Raw genomic sequence first — 19,881 nt, 5'->3', positions numbered from 1 at the left:
AATGAACTTTATTAAAACTATTCAACATCTGATTTTATTAATCTTCATGTTTTTGGGCACATTACATCTTTAAAGATATATTGTCCACCTAAAAAATATTTTTTTTTAAATGTTGTTGAATATGTCATTTTAATGTCACATAATAGTTATTCACTTTTCGAAATTATTTTCAAAAAAGTAATTTAAAGCAAAAAATACCTAAATTGTCTGTCAGACAATGATTTTTGGTTAAAAGAAATAATTTTTTTTTTCTACAGTAAATAAACTATTTAAAGTCAGATTATATTAATCTTTATTTTGTATGTTTTGGGAGGACAATACATCTTTAATGACTAAAAAACTGTTTTGATGAGTCCAGAACTATTACAGTATCATATCAAAATTATTAAATTATATAAATCTGAACGACGACTGCAATAGGTCGGGATCAGAGAAGTCAAAATGCGTAATTAACTTTATTTAATTAAGATTTTATAGTTGTTGTTTATAGGGTAATGAATATTTGATGAATACAAGTCGTTTATATTGCTCGTGTTTTTTATTACTCTAGCTCAACAACCATTGTGATCACCTTGTTAGTAGCCTTTTGTGTTGCATTGTCAAACTTGTTACTCATATACAATAAAAACACAACTCAACTCGGTGAACTCCAAACCTAAATGAAGGGATGTTCTCTTGAAAAGGTTCAATGGACCGAATTCCATATCTCCTTTGATTTGTGTTTAGAAAGCAATGCCCCATTCAGCAAAAGCGGCCATGTAAATCGACACCCTATTTTTATGTAAATTTTCACAAGAATCACCAAGAATGTGGGAAAACTGAATAGGTGCGATTATTTGGACCTTCAAAAATTGTAACTGATGTTCAGCACGGCTTCGTGACAAAGTAAGCACGGCTTCGTGACAAGTGCCATGTTTTATGTCACATTTTAAGGGGCAGAAAACAATGAGTTAGGCCTACTGATGTTCGATGGAATATTTAAAAAATCCATTTGATTTTGCATTGAATATGCGTACAATATTAATACCGGGTTAAGATGAAACTCGTTCAAAAGTGATCATTCCGCGACAATCTCAGATTTTTATCGGATAGTCAACAAATCAGGTTTTTTAGTCAATATGGGGAATTCGTGCTGTGTTGGACACCAACGAAAAGGTAAGAATACATTTTTATAAATATGAAAAACAATGGTAAATATTTAGGATTCATTTAATCATGTTTTGTTGTCGTTCTTTTAAATAACTTAATATATAAGTTAGATTTTCATTAACAAATTAGTACGTGTTTCTTTGCACGTCTACCATGACGGAAGTTCTACAGTCTTTTATTACAATGAAATTCATATTTACACGTTTATATAATTTTTCCAGTTAGCTTAAAAAAATTATTAACGATATTATAGCGTCAACCATGAATGGCATATTATGTGTACACGCACAACCTTGGGTAAACCATAGGTATTCACTATAATATCTGTATGGGTAAACAGGTAGGCGTAAAACCCACGTTTTTAGAATCCAAATTCCCTTCGTTGCCTTTTTTATGCAACAGTATTGTATTTGTTTAGTCATTCCATTTTAGTTATTTTTTACCAGGATTTCCTCTTTCTCTCGGTATGTTGTTTTTTACTGTGGTGTGTGGTTGTCCTTTGGACAGGTAGGCACTTCCATGCAAGCATGTGAATTACATTTTTTTTGCGCAATATAGGCCTAAACAACTTTCGTTAACCTGTCCTTTGAAGTATATACTCTAGTAAGTTGCCAACATCACAATTCACAGAACATCCCCAAATTTGTTTTAGCGCAATTTTCTTTAAGCATGGAGTTAGCCTAAAGCTAAGGTTATGACTAATGTGTTCTTTTGATGGTCTATGAGAGACGCTTTTGTTCCGGTTCTATAAAGGGATTGTTAAAGACAATATGGTACCTTCATGATGATGTCATAACTAATGTCGGAATAGTAATTAGAATCACTTGTATTAGTAAAATATATTAGCGACGTCCATTATTTAGCCGATCACTCCCAGGGTGGGTCATGGAGGACGTCGTGGTTGACGTCACTCCTGAGATGGATCATGGAGGAGTTAATTTTGTGGATGTCAAAAACAAATGTTGCCTTCGATTGCACCATCTTTCACTGATGTTTTTTGTTAATTTTCCTAGAGCATCAAAAGAAGCTTTTACAAGCTGGTAAGGATGGCAAGAACACCGGGAATGGAGGAGGCAGTGATAACCCTGTTTACTTTGAAGATGGTAGGTATCTTTAATATACTTCAGTTGCTCGATCATGAGAGTAAAATGAATCCGCATGCGTGTCACCGTTTGTATTTCTTGATGATGGCGTTGCTGATTATTGCTTGACAACATTTATTATATTAGATTTATTATATAGATGGTTAACTTACGGTTTCCACTTCGACATAGTATCCCTACATAGGGTTTGATATGTGAACACATTTTTTATTTCACTTGGGTATGGGTTTCAACATTTACCCCCCCCCCCCCCCCCCCTCAAGTGAGCTCGCGCGAGGGGTGGGGAACGGCTCATCGTGTTTGGTCTCAAATGAAAGTAAATTTAGTTTTAAATACAAGAGGTGGTATTTATTTTGTCTTGCTTCTGTAAAATGTTAATTTAAACCGAGAGACCGCAGCACTGTTTATGCGATTTAAATCTATTCATCTTTAATATAATAGGCCTACTGTATGTTATGTAGAGATATTGTCCTCTGCTGCTTGTGCAATGAATGCAATGTTACAAAAGTGCTAGTAGTAGAGTTTACATGTATAAATAGCAGACTGGTCCAATAGTCATCAGATTCTACCTGCTCCATAAGATAATCAAATACATAAAGTAGATAATTGATGCATACAAATCCCATGCCCTAGATGTTTTTGAAGTTCCTCACCTAAACTCAACATTTTTGCTAAATGTAGACACCCCTACATACCAGAATCAAGTGAAATTTTTTCACAGATTGGCCTTAAAATAGTCTAATTTTGGGATACTAGTAGGCGCAAGTCAAGTAAGCACACTACAGTTCGCGATTGGTCAAATCACTTGCGGTACGCTTACGCCCATGAGTGCGTCCTAGTGTGAACCAACCTTAACTGTGACATAAGCTTTCAATCGTGACAACAATAATCTAATTTCGAAGAATGCACATTTTTTCGGAATGACGTATTTCGACGTATTGATATGTTATTTGTAGGCCTACTTTTATTTTAGAAGTACAGTTACTAGATTGAGATACAATAATACAAAGCCTATAAAAATGCCTTCCATTTTTTTCATATTTGCACTTTTAGATCTCGAATATTTGAACAAGCGGTAACTGTCACTATTTCTAGATTTACAATACATAACCGAACAATTGTATTATTGTGATGACGCACTTGCGGTATATATTGTACATTCTTACCGCGCCATTTATTATTTGTACCTATACGATACAACTTTGTAACTGATGTTTAGTTTTACACAGTACAAACTATCCACTCTATTTTTGGTGGATGAGTTTCTTTTATTAAAACTTATTTCATAGCCTACGTAGTGCCAAATCATAATTTGAACTATAAAACAAACAACCGGACTAAACAAACATACCAATACTCAACGTAGTACAGTGTATTTCATAACCGTTGTAAGATCACGTATCTCAATGCAAACATAGCTTGCAATAGTCTCACTTACCGGACGTGAGGTACCGCTAGACCCACATAGGTTAACCCTAAAATTGACAAATGCAAATCATATAGATAATCAGTACTTTATCATTAAACACTCACACAAAGTCAAAGTGCAACCGATTTATATGTGTTTATAGTTGGTGTAGTGTATTGAAAGACTAGTCGTGTCATGTCCAGACATAAGACATAAGAAAACTTTATTATCTCCAAAAATTCAGAAAAAATTACAAATTTACAAAAATCGCATAGAGCAGTAACGAGATATTTGACGGATGGTAAGTTTTGTTTGTGCTATCAGCAGTATTAATATATATATAATAATTAGTTTAGTAAAGTTTATATTATTCACTACTATTCACTTGTAAGTTACTGAACATTCTGAGGACGATCAAAGCATATTGATCGAAACGTCGAGAAACTCAACAGTTCTTTTCAGAACTAATATACGTGGTGTACCGCAAACTTTATACCAACAATTACTGAACATTGGTGGTTAGAATTTAAACCAGTGACATCAGCTTTGACAGTGAATTCGCATCCCAACATACAGTGTTAGGCCTATTATACTTTAAAAATCTTGACACTTAGACCAGAGACTAGTATACATTTGAAGTTAGGCCTATATAGTCCAGATAAAGTGGTTGAACGCCTGCGATATAATTTAACATTTGCATTAACTGCATGAGTGATAACGTATTAGCTTATTTTGAAGAGTACTACCTGTTATGAAAAGTGTATAGAATAGTTGACATAACACCAGGATTTAATATTATTATTGTATAAGATTAACCTTCAATAATATTAGGTTAGGTAAGTTTAGAAAGTGACGTACAACAAACCTCTTCCGAACGGAGTGGCAAAGTATGGAACACATGTTTAGTAATGTTTGTAAACAGTTACTTATTAATGTAATAAACTGTAACATTTATTCTTGTTATTTATAATGGTTATATTATTCTTAGAACTATAGAATGTTCACATCTGAAGAATCCAATATCATGTTCCACATCTCTTCTTTTTGTCAAACTCACAAAATGTTTTGAAATACGGTCTATCAAAAATAAGTGTCTTTGTCATTACAGTTTCAGGTATATTTATTCATAAAAAGACATCAAAATACAACGGCAGCCAAAAGGCTGAAAAGTAGTATTTTACAAAATTTGATAAAAATATATAAATATGTATAAAAGGTAAAACTAGTTTTAAAAAATTAACACATTAAAATTGGTCCACCTGTAAGTTAAAATAGTGCCAGCCTATTCAATATTCATCATTACAGTGTTGCATTAGACAGGAATTTCATTAAGAACAGTTAAATCATTACCAACAAAACAATTCTGTGTTATATTGTTGATTTTAACGGTCCATTAAGGATTTAGGCCCGTCGATAAGTTATGAAGGTGTGGTTACATGGCTGAACTAATTTGGTAGAAGTTCAGTTCGGTTACTTAGCCATAATCGTCATAACCGTGATACCATAGGCTATACTGATTTGAAACCAATTATATCGATTATCGATCCACCAAATCGATCCACCAAATCGATCAACAAGAGATGTTGGATTGATAATCTCATCTCTTTAAATTATTTTTTTTTATTAAAGTCCGTTTTCTCTATCTTTCCACGGTTCATGTTTCTACGTACACCTACATCATTTATTTTTGTTTGTCGGATTTTCTTTCCTTCTTTCTTGCTGTCCAGGTCGCCCCTTAAGCCTTATGTAGGCCTATACACTGTAATTTACCAAATTCACTGCAAATATGTTATTATATCAACCAGAACATTTCCCCTAGAATGTTCTTTTGGTTCTATAACTTACTCGGTGGTTAGGAAAACTTTGTACTCACGATTAGAAATGTTTGGTGTCTTTTCTGTTAAAATTTCGGTTTGTTCCTAAAATATTTTTTTTATTTTTATTTATTTTTAAAAAAAAATTATTTATTAAATAAAAGAGTACTACAGTATTATTAAATCGATGCAATACATATCTATAAATCCTTATATCAAAAATAAAAACATCATTTCAACATGTTCAGTCAGAGAACCTCTCGAAAGATTAGGCATTAGTTCTATACAACACCACCATTAAACGTGTAGCGTACTTTTAATAATACTCTATTGTAGCGACCAAGACAAGGATTTCAAGATAATTTCTGTAATACGATAATCATATTCTGTCTCGATACACGCCGAAGGACATATCGGTTGAGTTAATAATTTCAATTACTTTCGAAAAACGAAACAAGGATTTGTGCCTTATAATCGTTCACCTGGAAATATTCAATTCATCTGTATATTTTTGCATTATTGTTGGTCTTTTAGGTAAACTCCTTTCTTCTTTCATAAATATTTACTCGCATACCGATTCGTTCAAACACCGCTGTTATCAATGCCTCAAACGACTTTATTAGTTATCCGCTTGGTATACCAAGCGGATAACTCCTTGTAATTGTATGAGATCAATATTTTTTTTCTGTATTATTCTTCTTTCCTTCCTTCCTTTTTGTGAGTCGTGTTCCTCTAAAATGTGTAAACATAACATTTCATAACTTTGACAACATATGGGCATTTACGTGAAGTTGTGCACCTCCTATTTTTGAATGACGTCATAGTTGCGCAACGTGACTTATGCGCAATTTTATGAATTTCAATGATTGATCATAGATTAAAAACCAAAAGTCATTTAGTATTGACACTTTGACAAAATTTAAGTCATATCAGGGGCAAACTTTCTACGGATTAAAAATGGCATGTTTCACAAGAAGTTACGCGCGCACGCGCATTTAAAATTTCAAAATGCGCAAAATTAATTTCTGATCAACTTTTTACGCGTTTCTTGTCATTTTGAGCATGTCAAAAATTCCCACGGGCGTGCAATTTTTTATGCGCGCGGTGCGCACATAGCGTTAAAAACATATTTTTTTCTCTTGAATTATATTTTTCAAGCCTTTCCCAGTGATTTTGAAAACAATTTAGACCTTTTCCAGTTTAAATAACGCCATACGAACACGTTGAATTAGACAATTCGTGCGCGTTTTTTATGAAAAAGCTTAAAAAATCGTCAAAATTATGTCTTTTTCTAAACAGTCATAGTTTCTAAAGTAAACCGTTAACCGTTTATTTTTATTACAAAATCTAGAAGTTGATGAGTTGTAGATATCGGATAATGCATCAATAAGGCTAAAAAAACATTGTGACGTCATCGTATGGCCACACGAATGTAAAATATAGGATTTTTGTCTCTTTCGTTATTGCTCATCACATTCAATGGAGCGCATCGCGCTTATCTGTATTCCTTTTTCTCCTACATTTATATATTGTGTAGGTCAATCAACTTTCTTTAGCATGAGATAAAAATATTTTAATTTTTATGACGTCATCATGCCTAAAAATTTTAATTACGTGGGTCATTAATTTCATCTTTACAGTAAATTTTAATCTGTAATAGCTCGTAAGAATAAAATGTGATAATCACGATTAAAACGTTTTCTGGAAGCTATTGGATTGTAGATACGAATTCATGTAAACATTTTGCCAATCGGATGTTGTGACGTCATCATATGGCCAGTTGAATAAAAAAAGTCGTATTTTCATATTTTGCGTAATAGTTCATCACATTTAAAAGGGTGCGCATCTATATTTTACGTATTCAAATTTCTTCTACACGTTAATATGTTGTTCCTGAGATAATTTCCTTCTGAAATTGCTATCTAAGTGTTTCATTTTGATACCGTCGCCATGTTAAAAATTGGAATAAATGGCGGGTCCCGTAATTTCACCTATTCTACACTGTATGTAATATGTATCTTATACTGTTTGCATGTATATACTATATGACACAAAATTCAGCACTAACAGCATGTCATATTCTTCAGTTCTTGTCATAATGCCATAATCTTTATCTGTGTGCAATATTCCAACGTATGACGTGCACGTGGCGTTTGTCGTGGTGCGGATAACTAACTCGTCAAAGTGACGAGTTTCATGTCTAGTTACTGTATTATACTTGACCTCTAAAGAATCAAATGGTTGTAATCTATTTTTGATACCACTGAATTGTAACTATACAGTACACGACAAATTACGTCGTAGAAAATGTTAACATTAATGTTATATTATTGATGAATGAAGAATATTTAATATTTTATATTCAAGATATATTTATTATATATCAAAGAAATCATACAGCCAGCGAAAGGCTGAAATGAGTACAATTTTCAGATATAAACACTTTAAAAATTATTGTACATTACATGGTTATGTTACTTCAATTGTATTATGTAAATTAGAATTCTGAGTGACTGCTCGAAATTAAATTAAAGAACTTGTCAATGTTTATTTTACAGAAAATGAGGCATATGCTTGGTTTTTAAGACGTTCACATCCCGGTAACAACGCAGAATTATTGAAAAACGCAATAACTATTAAGAAAAGGGTAAGTAGATCTATACACCACAACTGTTCTTATTTTTTCTTCTGTTAGACCTACCTCTCTTTACCGGTTGATTCCCAGAAAGATGCACAATTACGTAAGGACGTACGCGCAACGGAAGTAATTTTACCAATCACAAATGGTCTAATGCGAACTAAGCTTAAGTTAAAATGATAAATTCTTATAACTGAGTTACATTTGTATAGGCCTAGTCATGGAGAAAGATATAGTTATACATTCAAATTAAAGTCTTTGTTTTTACTTCACAGGATTCTTCGGCTGTTTTAACAAATGTTTCAAATCGTGGTACAACTAGCCACGAAGAAGAACTCGTAGAAAAACATGTACTTTTAAATGAAGATCGAAGAAATTCGTCGCTTGGAGTCCAAATTGCAGGCAGCATAGAAAAAGGAATATTCGTCAAGCACGTTGTTGAGGGCAGTATTGCTGAAAATTCTCAAGTTATATTCCAAGGCAAGTATGACGTTTCTTTGATGAAATAAAACTTAAGAAATAACACGATTGCGCTTCTCTATTCCAAAGTGTGATGTACATTTCATGTACTTTATTTAGAGACATTGCTTTATACCAATTCATTATGAGGTTCAGTTTATTTAACAATTTCCAGGCAATTCGTTTGGATATTGCTGTCGAAAAGTGGAACTTATGATAATGGTTCCCACAAGGTCACGAGCAAGGACGTATACGCAACGCAAATTATTTGACCAATCACAATGATATTGTCAAGTTGCACGCCCGTACGTCCTTGTGTTGCGTCTTTTAGTGGAAACCAAGGTCTGTAACGGATCATCCGAACTGTCCCTAATTATGTTATTGATTAAATTATAGGGCCTACAAGCTTTAATATTACAGGCAGTAATTAAATAAAAGGAACTATGTTTATTTTTATAGGTGATCAAATATTGAGTGCTACGATACATTTTGAGGAAATATCCTACCCAGATGCCCTCAGTATTCTACAACTGTCAGCAAAATACAAATTTGAACTTCATCTACAAGGTTCACCAACACCGCCAGCAACAGAATTTAATCAGCCACAAACGTTTGAAACTATCCCAGAGCGTCCACTGGAGACGCCTATGATACCAGAACTGTTTGTAAATGCTGAAAGTCCATCAGAGTTACCTGAAGGAAATACGCTAAGACAGGCTAGCTCTTTACCGACTATCTATGAGCCTCAGTCTAAATTGAATAAACCTGTGCCTTTTGAAAGGACAACTTCATTACCAAAGTCTGTGGCGATAACTCACCATAAGCCTGCCAGTTCAATAGATAGTGGTGCTGTTTTTAATGACAATGACGCAGAAATTCAACTCGTGACATCTTCAATAAACTCAACAGTAGATTCTGATTCAGATGACGTCATTGACTTTTCAGAGCCAATAAATGCACTTAACCCTGACCTCACGCATTCACGTAACGAGTCCGATACACCAGGATCTATACAAAGCCTTTCAATTTTTGATTACAGAACTCCGTCGGTGTTAAGTAACGAATCTAGTGAAATAAAATTACCTATAGAAAGTACATCTTCACTCGAATCAAATACTGAAATTAATTCTTTAACACCGACTGATCATTCAGCTACAGAAGAAGACATTGATACAATTGACGAATTACCTTTTGAAATCAGAGAACGAATATCTATTCCACGTAGCCAGAGAGGCTCAATCGACTCGTACATACCCGCTGATCTTGGTGATTTTGTTAGCGAATTCGAATTTGAAATGAGTTTAATTAGTCCAAATAACAGTGAAAATGAAGTGTTTTTTGCCAAATATAATGAAAGTCGTGAAGAAGTCGACGAAGATGCTGCAACCTTAAATTCTATAAAACTTGTTGATGAACAAAGTATTGATAAGAAAAGAAACAATAGTGAAGATATAGGAGATCTTGCAGCTGCCATCCTCGATTGTAAATCCACTAATAATATAGATAAAGAAGACAAGAAACGTTATTCTTCCACTCCTGTTTCGAAAGATAGACAAGTGAACAACGATAATGTTGTAAATAGTAGCAATGTATTATCAAATAGCAATAAAGAACAATACGCTTCAGACGATATGTTAGCTGATACAAACATAAGATCTTCTTCATTTAATGAAGGTAATGGTAATAAGGAAGACACCACTGGACATGACAGTTCTGAAATAGAACACCCGGTTGATAAACCAAAAGTAAGGGTAACATTTTCTCTAGACAGAAATACAGAGAAACATTATCCGAAAAAGAAATCTGGATTTGGATTTCATTTACCAAAGCTTGGTCGAAAAAATTCACCAAAGGACAAAATTAGAAAACAGACAGAAGAAACGGCAATGACGGATAAAGCGACAGAGGATGTGGCGAGTGTAAGTGATGTCATTAGTGTTAAGACTTCTGGACTTGAGAATTCCAGTGAGGGCGTTGATACGCCAGATACAATTGTAACAAGTACAGTACAAACAGAGGCCAATGCGCCAACCACCGTTGTCAATACTGCAGAAGGAGAGGTTGTTGTAACTTTGCGTTCAAAAAAGAAAGATAGTTCTCTCACCAGAAAAGTAAGCAGTCTTCTTCGGAATTCGTTTGGAAGTCGACTGTCAAAAGCAGAAATTAATTCAGATAGCAGCTCTGACGAAGATGTCAATCCAGATGTTAGAATTGAAAATGAACCGGTTGAAGTAAAGAAAACTCATTCCTTAAACTTTTTAAAAAGAAGGTCTAAAAATCTGGACGTGGAAGCTAGTGATAGTATTCCTGTAAATAATGAGCAAGCGAAAGAAGTAACTGTTGATAAACTTGACAGCAATATTCAAGAAAAAGATGTGGCAAATGAACCCCATGGTGCGCATGTACTGGGGATGTCTGTTGACGACAACGAAGGAATGCAACAAAAGCTCGAATCTTTGAAAATAACAAAGTCTGGTAGTCTTGGTAGAGCACTGAATGTTTTTAAACCAAAACGTCAGACACGATTTGCTGCCGATATGTTTGATACTGACGAGGATTCTAAATCGTTACCTGGAACTCTACGGAAAAGCACAGGTGAGTTCCAAGCATTAGAAGCTGCCATATTGTCTGGTTCCATTGACGATATTCTATCACCGATTACAAATTTAGAAACCGATGAAGAAAATGCAAAGGCTGCCGTTGACGAAAACGTGGAATTAGACTTTAAAGAGAAACACGAATCAAGCGAACAGAATGAGTTTATTGACACAAATGAAACTGCGACGAGTGAACAAATATCATCTGAAAACACGTCTAATAGTAACATTGATACAGTCATAGAAAATGACTTCGTACTTGCCATAGAAGACTCACGCGATTATAATACGGTCAACAAAACTGAGGATGAAATTGTTCATGATCTGGCCGTACACGCCATCGAATCAGCTATTGCAGAAACTGAAATTGATCATAAGAATAGAAGTTTTGAGTTAGGAGCGAAGGAAGAAATTACGGCTATGAAAAAACGGAATAGTATGTCAAGGATGGATTTCTTTGGAGTATCATACAGTGACCCTTCAAATGACCCAGTATCACCAAAGTCTGATGTCAATTCGAATGATCTGGAAGTTACAAGTGACTTTGAATTCGGTATAAAAGCTGCAGGTGACAGTAGTAAAGTTAAGCAAAAAGAGGAAAGTAGGAATGACAACAGTAACACTAACAATAGTAATGACGGTTCTAGCAATAGCAGTAACGATGGTAACAGTGGTAGCAATAACGATAGTAACCATGGTAGCAGTAACGATGGAAACAGTGGTGGCAGTAACGATAGTAACAATGGTAGTAGTAACGATGGAAACAGCAATAATAATAATAATAACAACAATAACAGCAAAGAAAAAGCGTCCAATAAAAACACGAACGACGAAGAGAAAGAAGAAGTCAAACCTCACAAAATTAAAAATAAGAATACCAACGTATTTAATTTTAATAATAATGCAAATGAGAATGAAAATGCAATAGATGATCCCAATGCTAGTGGTGCAACAAAACAGTCAAAGGGTAAAGACAAACAAAAGAAAGCGAAAAACAAACGAAAACCTGACGAAGGGAAATTGCCAATTCCAAGTAATCTTACATCTTCTAGTCCAGTTGATGATCAACCAGCAATTGTTTTGAAACAAGATGTGAAAAAACAGAAGAGAGGTGGATTTGGAAAGTTATTTGGAAGAAAAAAAAATAAACGCCCTCCTCCAATAGGCGAGAATGAAGAAGTACATCAGTTTACGTCTGAAGAAGCTGTTAGTTCATTTGAGGACACGGCAACCGGTGATGCATCTTCATCGGCGAGTGGCACTGATAGCATAGACTCTAGTTCAACTAAAATAGACGGGCAAAACAACGGCGGTAAATCAAATGGTAAAAAGAGAAGAGCTCCGAAACCACCAATAACGGAAGAAACACCGACTCCAACAACACCGGAGAAAAATGAAGATTCGCCATCTAAAGACAGACATATCTATTATAAACAACGATCATTGGATATGCCTGATAATGGCCAGCAAACGCCAACAAAAACCTGCACCAAAACGTATACGCCACCAATACAGAAGAAAATATTAATGAAGAAATCATCAGCTCCATTGCCACCTGAAAGTGACATGACCAACTCGCATTCATTACCAAATCTCAGCAATATAAGCTGTTCTTCAGATCAGGGTGTATTTGATATGTCAGCTTCGATCCACAGTAATGAGGATAGATCTCTATCTGGCAGTGGATCGAATCTGTCGCAGCTTTCGGTTGAGGTAAAGAAACTTCCGCTTCCAAAAGGAGCGGCACCACCAAAACCAAAACGCCGCCAATCTTCAGATATTCATGACGATAATACAGCGGATGTGAGTGAAACTGATGTTATTACAACACCAATGTCGGACGTTTTCAGTGACAACGATTCGCTACTTTCGGAGATATCACGGTCACTTAACTCGCCTGAAATGATGAGGTCTGACGTATTTGATAATGATGATACCAAAAAAAATGACACAACATATCAAAAGGATAAAGAAACATCAAAAATAGATAAGAAAAGTGATGTTCCACCTGAGAAGAAGGATAACGATGGAGATACACGCGTTGAAGAAACGAAGAAACAGACGATAAAACATGAAAACGACAAAACCGATAAGTTAATTACCCCTCAAGTTAATACAAAGATAATTTCTCCAACTATAGAAGAGGAAAGTCAACCCGGACTTCAGACGTTTTTGCGTACAGGCCAGGCAACTAACGATGCCTTGAAATTTAAACAATCTACTGAAGTGAAAACGTTGATGCAGAAGCTGTTAACGAGAGAGGATAAAGAATTAACTGAAAAGAAATCTGAAACCACTGAAAGCAAGTCCGTAAAAAAGAAGAAAGAAGTAAAGTTGCAAAGAACATATGCCTTGGAAAATGTAACCACACCATCGCCTTCAGAAACTGAGAAGAAATTAACGTTGGACAAGGACACGCCGCCTTCAAAAATACTTGGTACTTTACGGAGTTCTAGTCAGGAGATTGATATTGAAACTGATGCAGAACCTATTGAAGACAGCAAGCCTATAGTTAGTCCGACTGGTTCGAGGCTGAAGAAAAGGCTTTCTGCATCTCAACTTATATCTTTAGATGAAGATAATAAACAACCTCGATCTAAGCAAAAAAGTCGTACGGTATCATTTGATGACACAACGGAAGTAATCCCGGATAACGGCTATATAGAAGAGCATGAACGACCCGGAGAGCAAACAGCTGAGAAAGTAGAAACAATTACCAATACTAAAGCACAAGTTACATCTCATGAGCCTATGCAATTTCAAGAAACTCAGAAACCGAAAACAACAGATACAAAAGGGGATGATGCCAAACAAAACACTACAACAACTTTCAGATCGAAGAGGCCCGTAAGTCTGTATGATAAATATGCAGCAACACCACGAATAAAGAAATCAAATAGCAGTGTTGGTGCAGAAATTGTCTCACAAACGACGCAGGAAGAGTCAAAAGAAGAGCTTAGTGAACTAGCATCATTAAGTGTAGTAAAGGCATACACCGGTATGTTTGGTCAATCGAAAGCAACCTCGAAGTGGAAAAAAACTGCTGGTGTCGGATATTACAAAGATATACAAAGCAAACCAGAATCTGAAGATCATGGTTTGAAGCACACTGATGAACTGGCACATGTTAAACTTAAATCTACAAATGTTTTACAGGCATTGATCAAAGAAGATATTCCTGACACTAAACCGACTGAAGTCACCTTGCCATCGAAGCTGGAGAAACAAAAACTTGAGACTCTTGAACCAAAGAAAACTCAAGCGACAGCAGTGAAAAAGACGGAAGTTAAAGAACCAGCCAAGACTACGACACAGCCATCATGGATGGATGCAGTGAAAGCAGCAAAGGCTGCACGTAAAGAAAAGGAGAAAGAAGGAAGACCTCAACCAGTTAAATGGAGTGACAGTGACATTCCAGACTTTTCCAGTCTTATCAATATTAGAAAGAACAAAGTGCGATCAACCTATGGCGTACCAGATGAGGAGAATAACACGACAGTTTTCAACTCCACTGTCGAAAAAACTACTGATGTACCAGTATCTAATGCGGAGAACGTTGATGTTATGGGACTGTTGGCTAGTAGAAAGAAAAACCGCCTTTCTACTTATGAACAAACAGATGATGTTAACAATCCGGAACAATTTATACAACCAAAAGAGTCGTCGATAACTGAAGCAAGTCCGTCAAAGATAGATGTGAGAAATGATCATAGCAACGAAGATAAATCAGAACCTATCGAAGAGGTATCTATTGAGAAAGTCGATCAGAAAATAGAAAGCATAGACAGTGCATCTGGTAGTGATACCGATAAGGACACTAACAATTGTTCTGATATTGCCTCTAGTCCAGTTTCAGACGACAGTCGTCCACAGACAAGACCAACACGCAGCTTGACAAACAGTACTATTTTAACAACAAGTGAAAAGAAAACTATTGATAATGTCAAACAAGAACTCACAAACTCAGCGAAACCGATGAGAAAACGATCAGATACAACTGGTGATGAAACCCCGTCTGTTTTTGCTGTAATTAAAAACAGACTGAATGAAATAAGCCTTAGTAATAGTGATGATAGGGAGGAAAAACTTAGGAAGATTCGTGAACGAACACAATTAATATTAGCTGGATTCAATTCGAAAAAAGATAAAGACCAACAAGAGAAATCGTCAGCAGACGACTCAGTCATTAAGAGAGAAACGCTTTCACAAGAACAGAAACAACGGAGAAAGACTATACAATCAGTACCTATGTCTATACAATCTGAACTGCAGATGAGAGATATAAATGTCAGTAGTACAGCCAGTGAAGATACACTGGAACCTGACAGTGAATCGCAGCAAGAATTTCAATTAAAAGAAATTACTCCGGAAAAGAAGGTGAATCGTAAGAAAATGTTGAAATCGTATGCTCAGCAAAAAATGCTACAAATCGAGACTTCAGGAAATGACGCTTCAGATGAGGATGACTCTGTTGTTGAAGTTGAAAGGTCAACTAAATCCTCAACACCACAACGATCATCGTCAATTAAGGCGCGCGATAGAAACAGCGCGCGCAGTATAACTTCAAACGATTATTATAGAGTTGCTGAATCAAGAAGTAGTGGGTATAACTCTTTCTCTGATATTGGAAGCCCAACTTATACTAGTAGTTCGGTAGAATACGAAGAAGAAAAACGCGATAGTACAATACGAAGAATAAAATCAATGACACACGATGAGCTTCAAAACTTTGTGTTGAAACAACAAAGAGAAATGCAAGAACTGCGAAGAGAAATTAAAGAATCGGCAAAAAAGAAACCAGAACCGGAAATTTCAAATTCGATTGAAGCATCAAGTTCTAAATCTGAAACGAGGTCTAGGGAATCATCTGTACCACAGCAACCTCAAATGCCTATGATGTTTATTCCACCGGGAATGTTTATGATGCCGGGAATGTTTCAACAACCAGGAATAGCAAATCAAATGACGCAACAACAACCAATCATTGCACAACCACATTCAACCATGATGCACCAACCAACTACCATAACACAACCACAGGCAATGCCTGCAGGTTCTATGCAACCAGCAACTGGAATACCATCGCAACCAGGTCTTGGTATGATGCCGCAGATGGTATCAGGGATGGTACAGCAACCACAGCTTCAGGGAATGGCAGATCCTGCGATGATGCCTCTTCTATACCAACAGCAGCAAATGATGCAGTATCTTTTGCAGACCAATCAAACTGGTGGTGCTCCAGCTGCTAATAGTAAACAGACGATTCAGGGAGTAGGCGGCTATTTACAGAATGAACAGACTGCTACTGAACCCGCTTCTAATACTACATTTAAACACGTTTAGAAAATGTCTTATGTCGATGTGTCTAACTACACTATGTGTTTAATATGTATATATAACACTTTACTGTAAAGCAAATAATGTTGGAATATCTTATATTTCCATGGAGTTTGTGATCAAAGTAAAGAACTTGTGTATTTGTAAAACCGAATGTTTATTGGTTATAAATCCTCCATTATTTCAGTAAAATGTCGGTTTTATAACATTACCCCGGCGTCAAATGGTTTATGCTTTACACAGGGTAAAACAGTCTACCTCATTAAGCAATAATTATTTAAACATTTGATTTTGACGATTTTATTTACTAAAGGGTTTTTCACACCAGACGTGTGCGCCACCGGTAAAAAACTATTATGATGCCCGTATGTTTCTCATCTGAACGTGCGAGTAAGGTTTTTTTCTCTAATATTCAGATATGAGATCTTTGATAAAAGTTGGAAGCTGTATTTTTGTATTAAATTTGTGATTTAACAAAATATTATTAATAATCAGATTATTTTGTTGTAATGAATAATGCTGAAATAGGCCTAGATGGACATCAATAGAGGTATATATAATCAGTTTTTCAAAATGATAAAGAAATAATTTCGAATGAGTCAAATTATTCTTCTACCGTATAGGCCTACATTCGATAAAACTCAGATGACCTTTAGTGATATCTATATATTTTTACGTTATAGAAAAACGTTTTTTTTTACGTTTATGAAAAATCATATATAATATCTATGGTATTTACGTATTGGCGACGTTTTGGAAACTGGATATTTTTTTATATTATTATTAGGCTAATATTGTCATTGAAAAAAAAAGAATTTAAATTATATATTTGTTTTATATATGTATATTATTTTAATATTACTTAATTGTCTGAGCTGATATAGTAATTCACGTCAAGAATAGTCTTTCTATGCCGCTTATTAGTCTCAAGCGTAACATCAACAGAAAGATAAATTGTTACATAATTCGTTAGGAGACAGTACTTTTTCATACGTCGTCTTTAGTTAATAGTCCGTAATCCATTTCAGCATTATTATCCTTTGAAATAAATAGTGTAGCATAATATAATAATATTTTAACAGGAAACTATGTATATTTTGTATAGAATGTAAATGCTTTGTAGGCATTTAGTTTTAGATAGTAAAAATAATATACAGTACGTTAAATTTCAAATCAATATCGATTAAGTACGTAATTATATTGATATATATTTTTGGTAATTGCTCGCAAGGTTGTATTTTCATAATGTAATAATGTATAATTAAAAAGCCATGAATTATATCACTCTTCGCTGATTATTGAATTAGTTCGGGTGCATTTAATGGTGAATTTATTTTTACAGCTCACTATGTTGGTCGGTCGGTTGGTTGATCGGTCGGTCTTCTTCGTATTTTGGAGCCAACTTCAGATGTGAAGACTCTGCTCCTGCGTCTCTATGCGCTGTGGACTTGGATGTTACCTTTTAAACAACATTCTTCTCCCCTAAGGGTCACATCGTGTCATCGGCAGCCAACTACGGCGCCATTTTCGTTTGTCCACAGCAGTGTGTGTGTGTGTTTGAACTAGTACACCGGGGTAACCCTCTACTCGTCTCGAAAGATGTACTAGGTTCTTTAAAGTGCACACGAGCAATATGCATACACTGGACCTACGGTTTATAGTCCTTATCCGAGAAGACTTGTTCTACCTCACTCACACTCGGTTGGTCGGTCGGTCGGTCGGTAAATACTAACTCAAATTTGAGCACGCGACTGCAGCCATGTATATGGCCTTGTTTATATAAATCTTTGTTCTTCTCCACTCATATCACACTATTTAACGCGTTTGGTCTGAGTGTTTAACACTCGGACAGTGTAAGTGTTTGAACGCGTTTGGTCCGAGTGTTGAACGCGTTTGGTTTAAGTGTCTGAACGCGTTTGGTCTGAGTGTTTTAACGCGTTTGGTCCGATAGTTTAACGCGTTTGGTCTGATTGTTTGAACGCGTTTCGTCTCAGTGTTTAATGCGTTTCGTCTCAGTGTTTAAACGCATGCGTTATGTCATTGACTTTTTTTTTCGATTTTCGTCCTTGATAGATCAATATTAGTTGTTTAATACCATCCATAAAACGATAATGGATATTAAAATTGGATCTAGATTATACACATCACATTTTATAGGCCTACTAGTTATAATGAAAACTTGTTTTATAACGTTATTAGAATAATATAATAATAAGAGTAATTCTAAGTGTGAATTCTTGCGTTTTGTCTGAATATTTAAACGCATACGTCGTGTCATTAACGCCATATTATTCCAGCATAATAAAGCGATAATATATTTTGGAATGACAGCGATACTAGATATTACTAGTTTGCATTTTACAGTTTACCCTTAATTAATTTCACAGTAGACCTACCTGCGTCTGTGCAGGTGTACAGGGACCTTTTTGTGACGAGCGAAGAAGCATCAAATGATGCGAACATGTTGTGTTCATATAGGCCTAGAACATAACGATAAACATGCATTTGAGAAATAACTTATTATACTCTGTCTCTGAATGACACAACATACTTTCAATGCTGTGTCTGCTGCTGACAGACGGTATGTAAGAAATTAATGATTTTTGGAACATAGGCCAAATGTTGCAGTTGTTTGATATAATGTAAACGAATGTTAAAACATAAATTTAATATATCACATACATCATTAGATAATGAGTAACATATGTATGTTTCACATTCAAGACGTATTTTCTTCCTATATCAACTAACTTATAAAAAAAACCACTCATATTTTGTCACTGACAAAATATACTTTGAATTGGTTCACTGAGCGGCGACAAAAATGTGACGTATGATAACCTAATGCATTTCAAAACTGTATATAGCCTATTAGGATTTTTGAAATGCTAAAGCAGTATTATTCATAATTGCACATTAGGAATTTCTGGTTGCACACATAAAACACCTTCGATCCTCCGTAGTAATTCTAGCATTAATATTTTCGTATTGATGGAGGAAGCTGCTTAATGCATTTTCACCATTAGGCATAAGCATCGTAATTGTAAAACACATTTGTGGGGGTTTTCACCTTGTAATTCGGATTTTATTTTTACTAGATTGCCAGTATTTTTTTTATTTCTTAATCGATGCTTTACTGTACGGTATTCTCTATCGTTAAACATCTTCAATTTTCGTAGAGATATGAATAGGCCTATGCAAATTTATTTTCTCCATAGTAACACTCTACCTTAGTAATTATATTATTTATACATGACATTTTAATTTCATATTGTAATATATTACTCTTTGTAGGTCATACGGTCATGTTTGTATGGCTCTTCAATTTAAAATTAACTAATCATTTATTCATACAATTTGTTCTTACTGGTTATAG

The 19,881-nt window shown here is 35.1% G+C and overlaps 1 protein-coding gene across 2 annotated transcripts; it reads left to right on the top strand.

Moving 5' to 3' along the window:
- Nucleotides 1–761: 761 nt before the first annotated feature.
- LOC144852858 (uncharacterized) lies at nucleotides 762–17,774 on the top strand. 2 transcript variants are annotated; one of them, XR_013614348.1, is made up of 6 exons: nucleotides 762–1,155; nucleotides 2,163–2,252; nucleotides 8,033–8,121; nucleotides 8,388–8,592; nucleotides 9,031–17,122; nucleotides 17,162–17,774. XR_013614348.1 is itself a non-coding variant. In XM_078710884.1 (5 exons), exons 1-5 carry the CDS (start codon nucleotides 1,119–1,121, stop codon nucleotides 16,509–16,511), a joined length of 7,902 nt encoding a protein of 2,633 aa, XP_078567010.1. In that variant the 5' UTR covers nucleotides 762–1,118; the 3' UTR covers nucleotides 16,512–17,774. The 2 variants fall into 2 exon arrangements, 1 of the variants encoding a protein (XP_078567010.1); XM_078710884.1 differs by having other exon boundaries at nucleotides 9,031–17,774.
- The last annotated feature ends 2,107 nt before the right edge of the window (nucleotides 17,775–19,881 follow it).

This window comes from Antedon bifida, chromosome 9 (genome assembly GCF_963402885.1).
Source record: "Antedon bifida chromosome 9, ecAntBifi1.1, whole genome shotgun sequence".
Classification (NCBI taxonomy): domain Eukaryota; kingdom Metazoa; phylum Echinodermata; class Crinoidea; order Comatulida; family Antedonidae; genus Antedon; species Antedon bifida.
The sequence above is the reverse complement of the archived record's forward strand: the minus strand, read 5'-3'. Positions and strand labels throughout refer to the sequence as shown.

Excerpts from the sequence above, each read along its gene's own strand:
- LOC144852858 (XM_078710884.1), top strand. The coding sequence starts at position 1,119 with ATGGGGAATTCGTGCTGTGTTGGACACCAACGAAAAG. Across the intron at positions 2,253-8,032 it reads CCCTGTTTACTTTGAAGATG|AAAATGAGGCATATGCTTGG; the intron begins GTAGGTATCTTT and ends TTTATTTTACAG. Across the intron at positions 8,593-9,030 it reads TTCTCAAGTTATATTCCAAG|GTGATCAAATATTGAGTGCT; the intron begins GCAAGTATGACG and ends TTATTTTTATAG.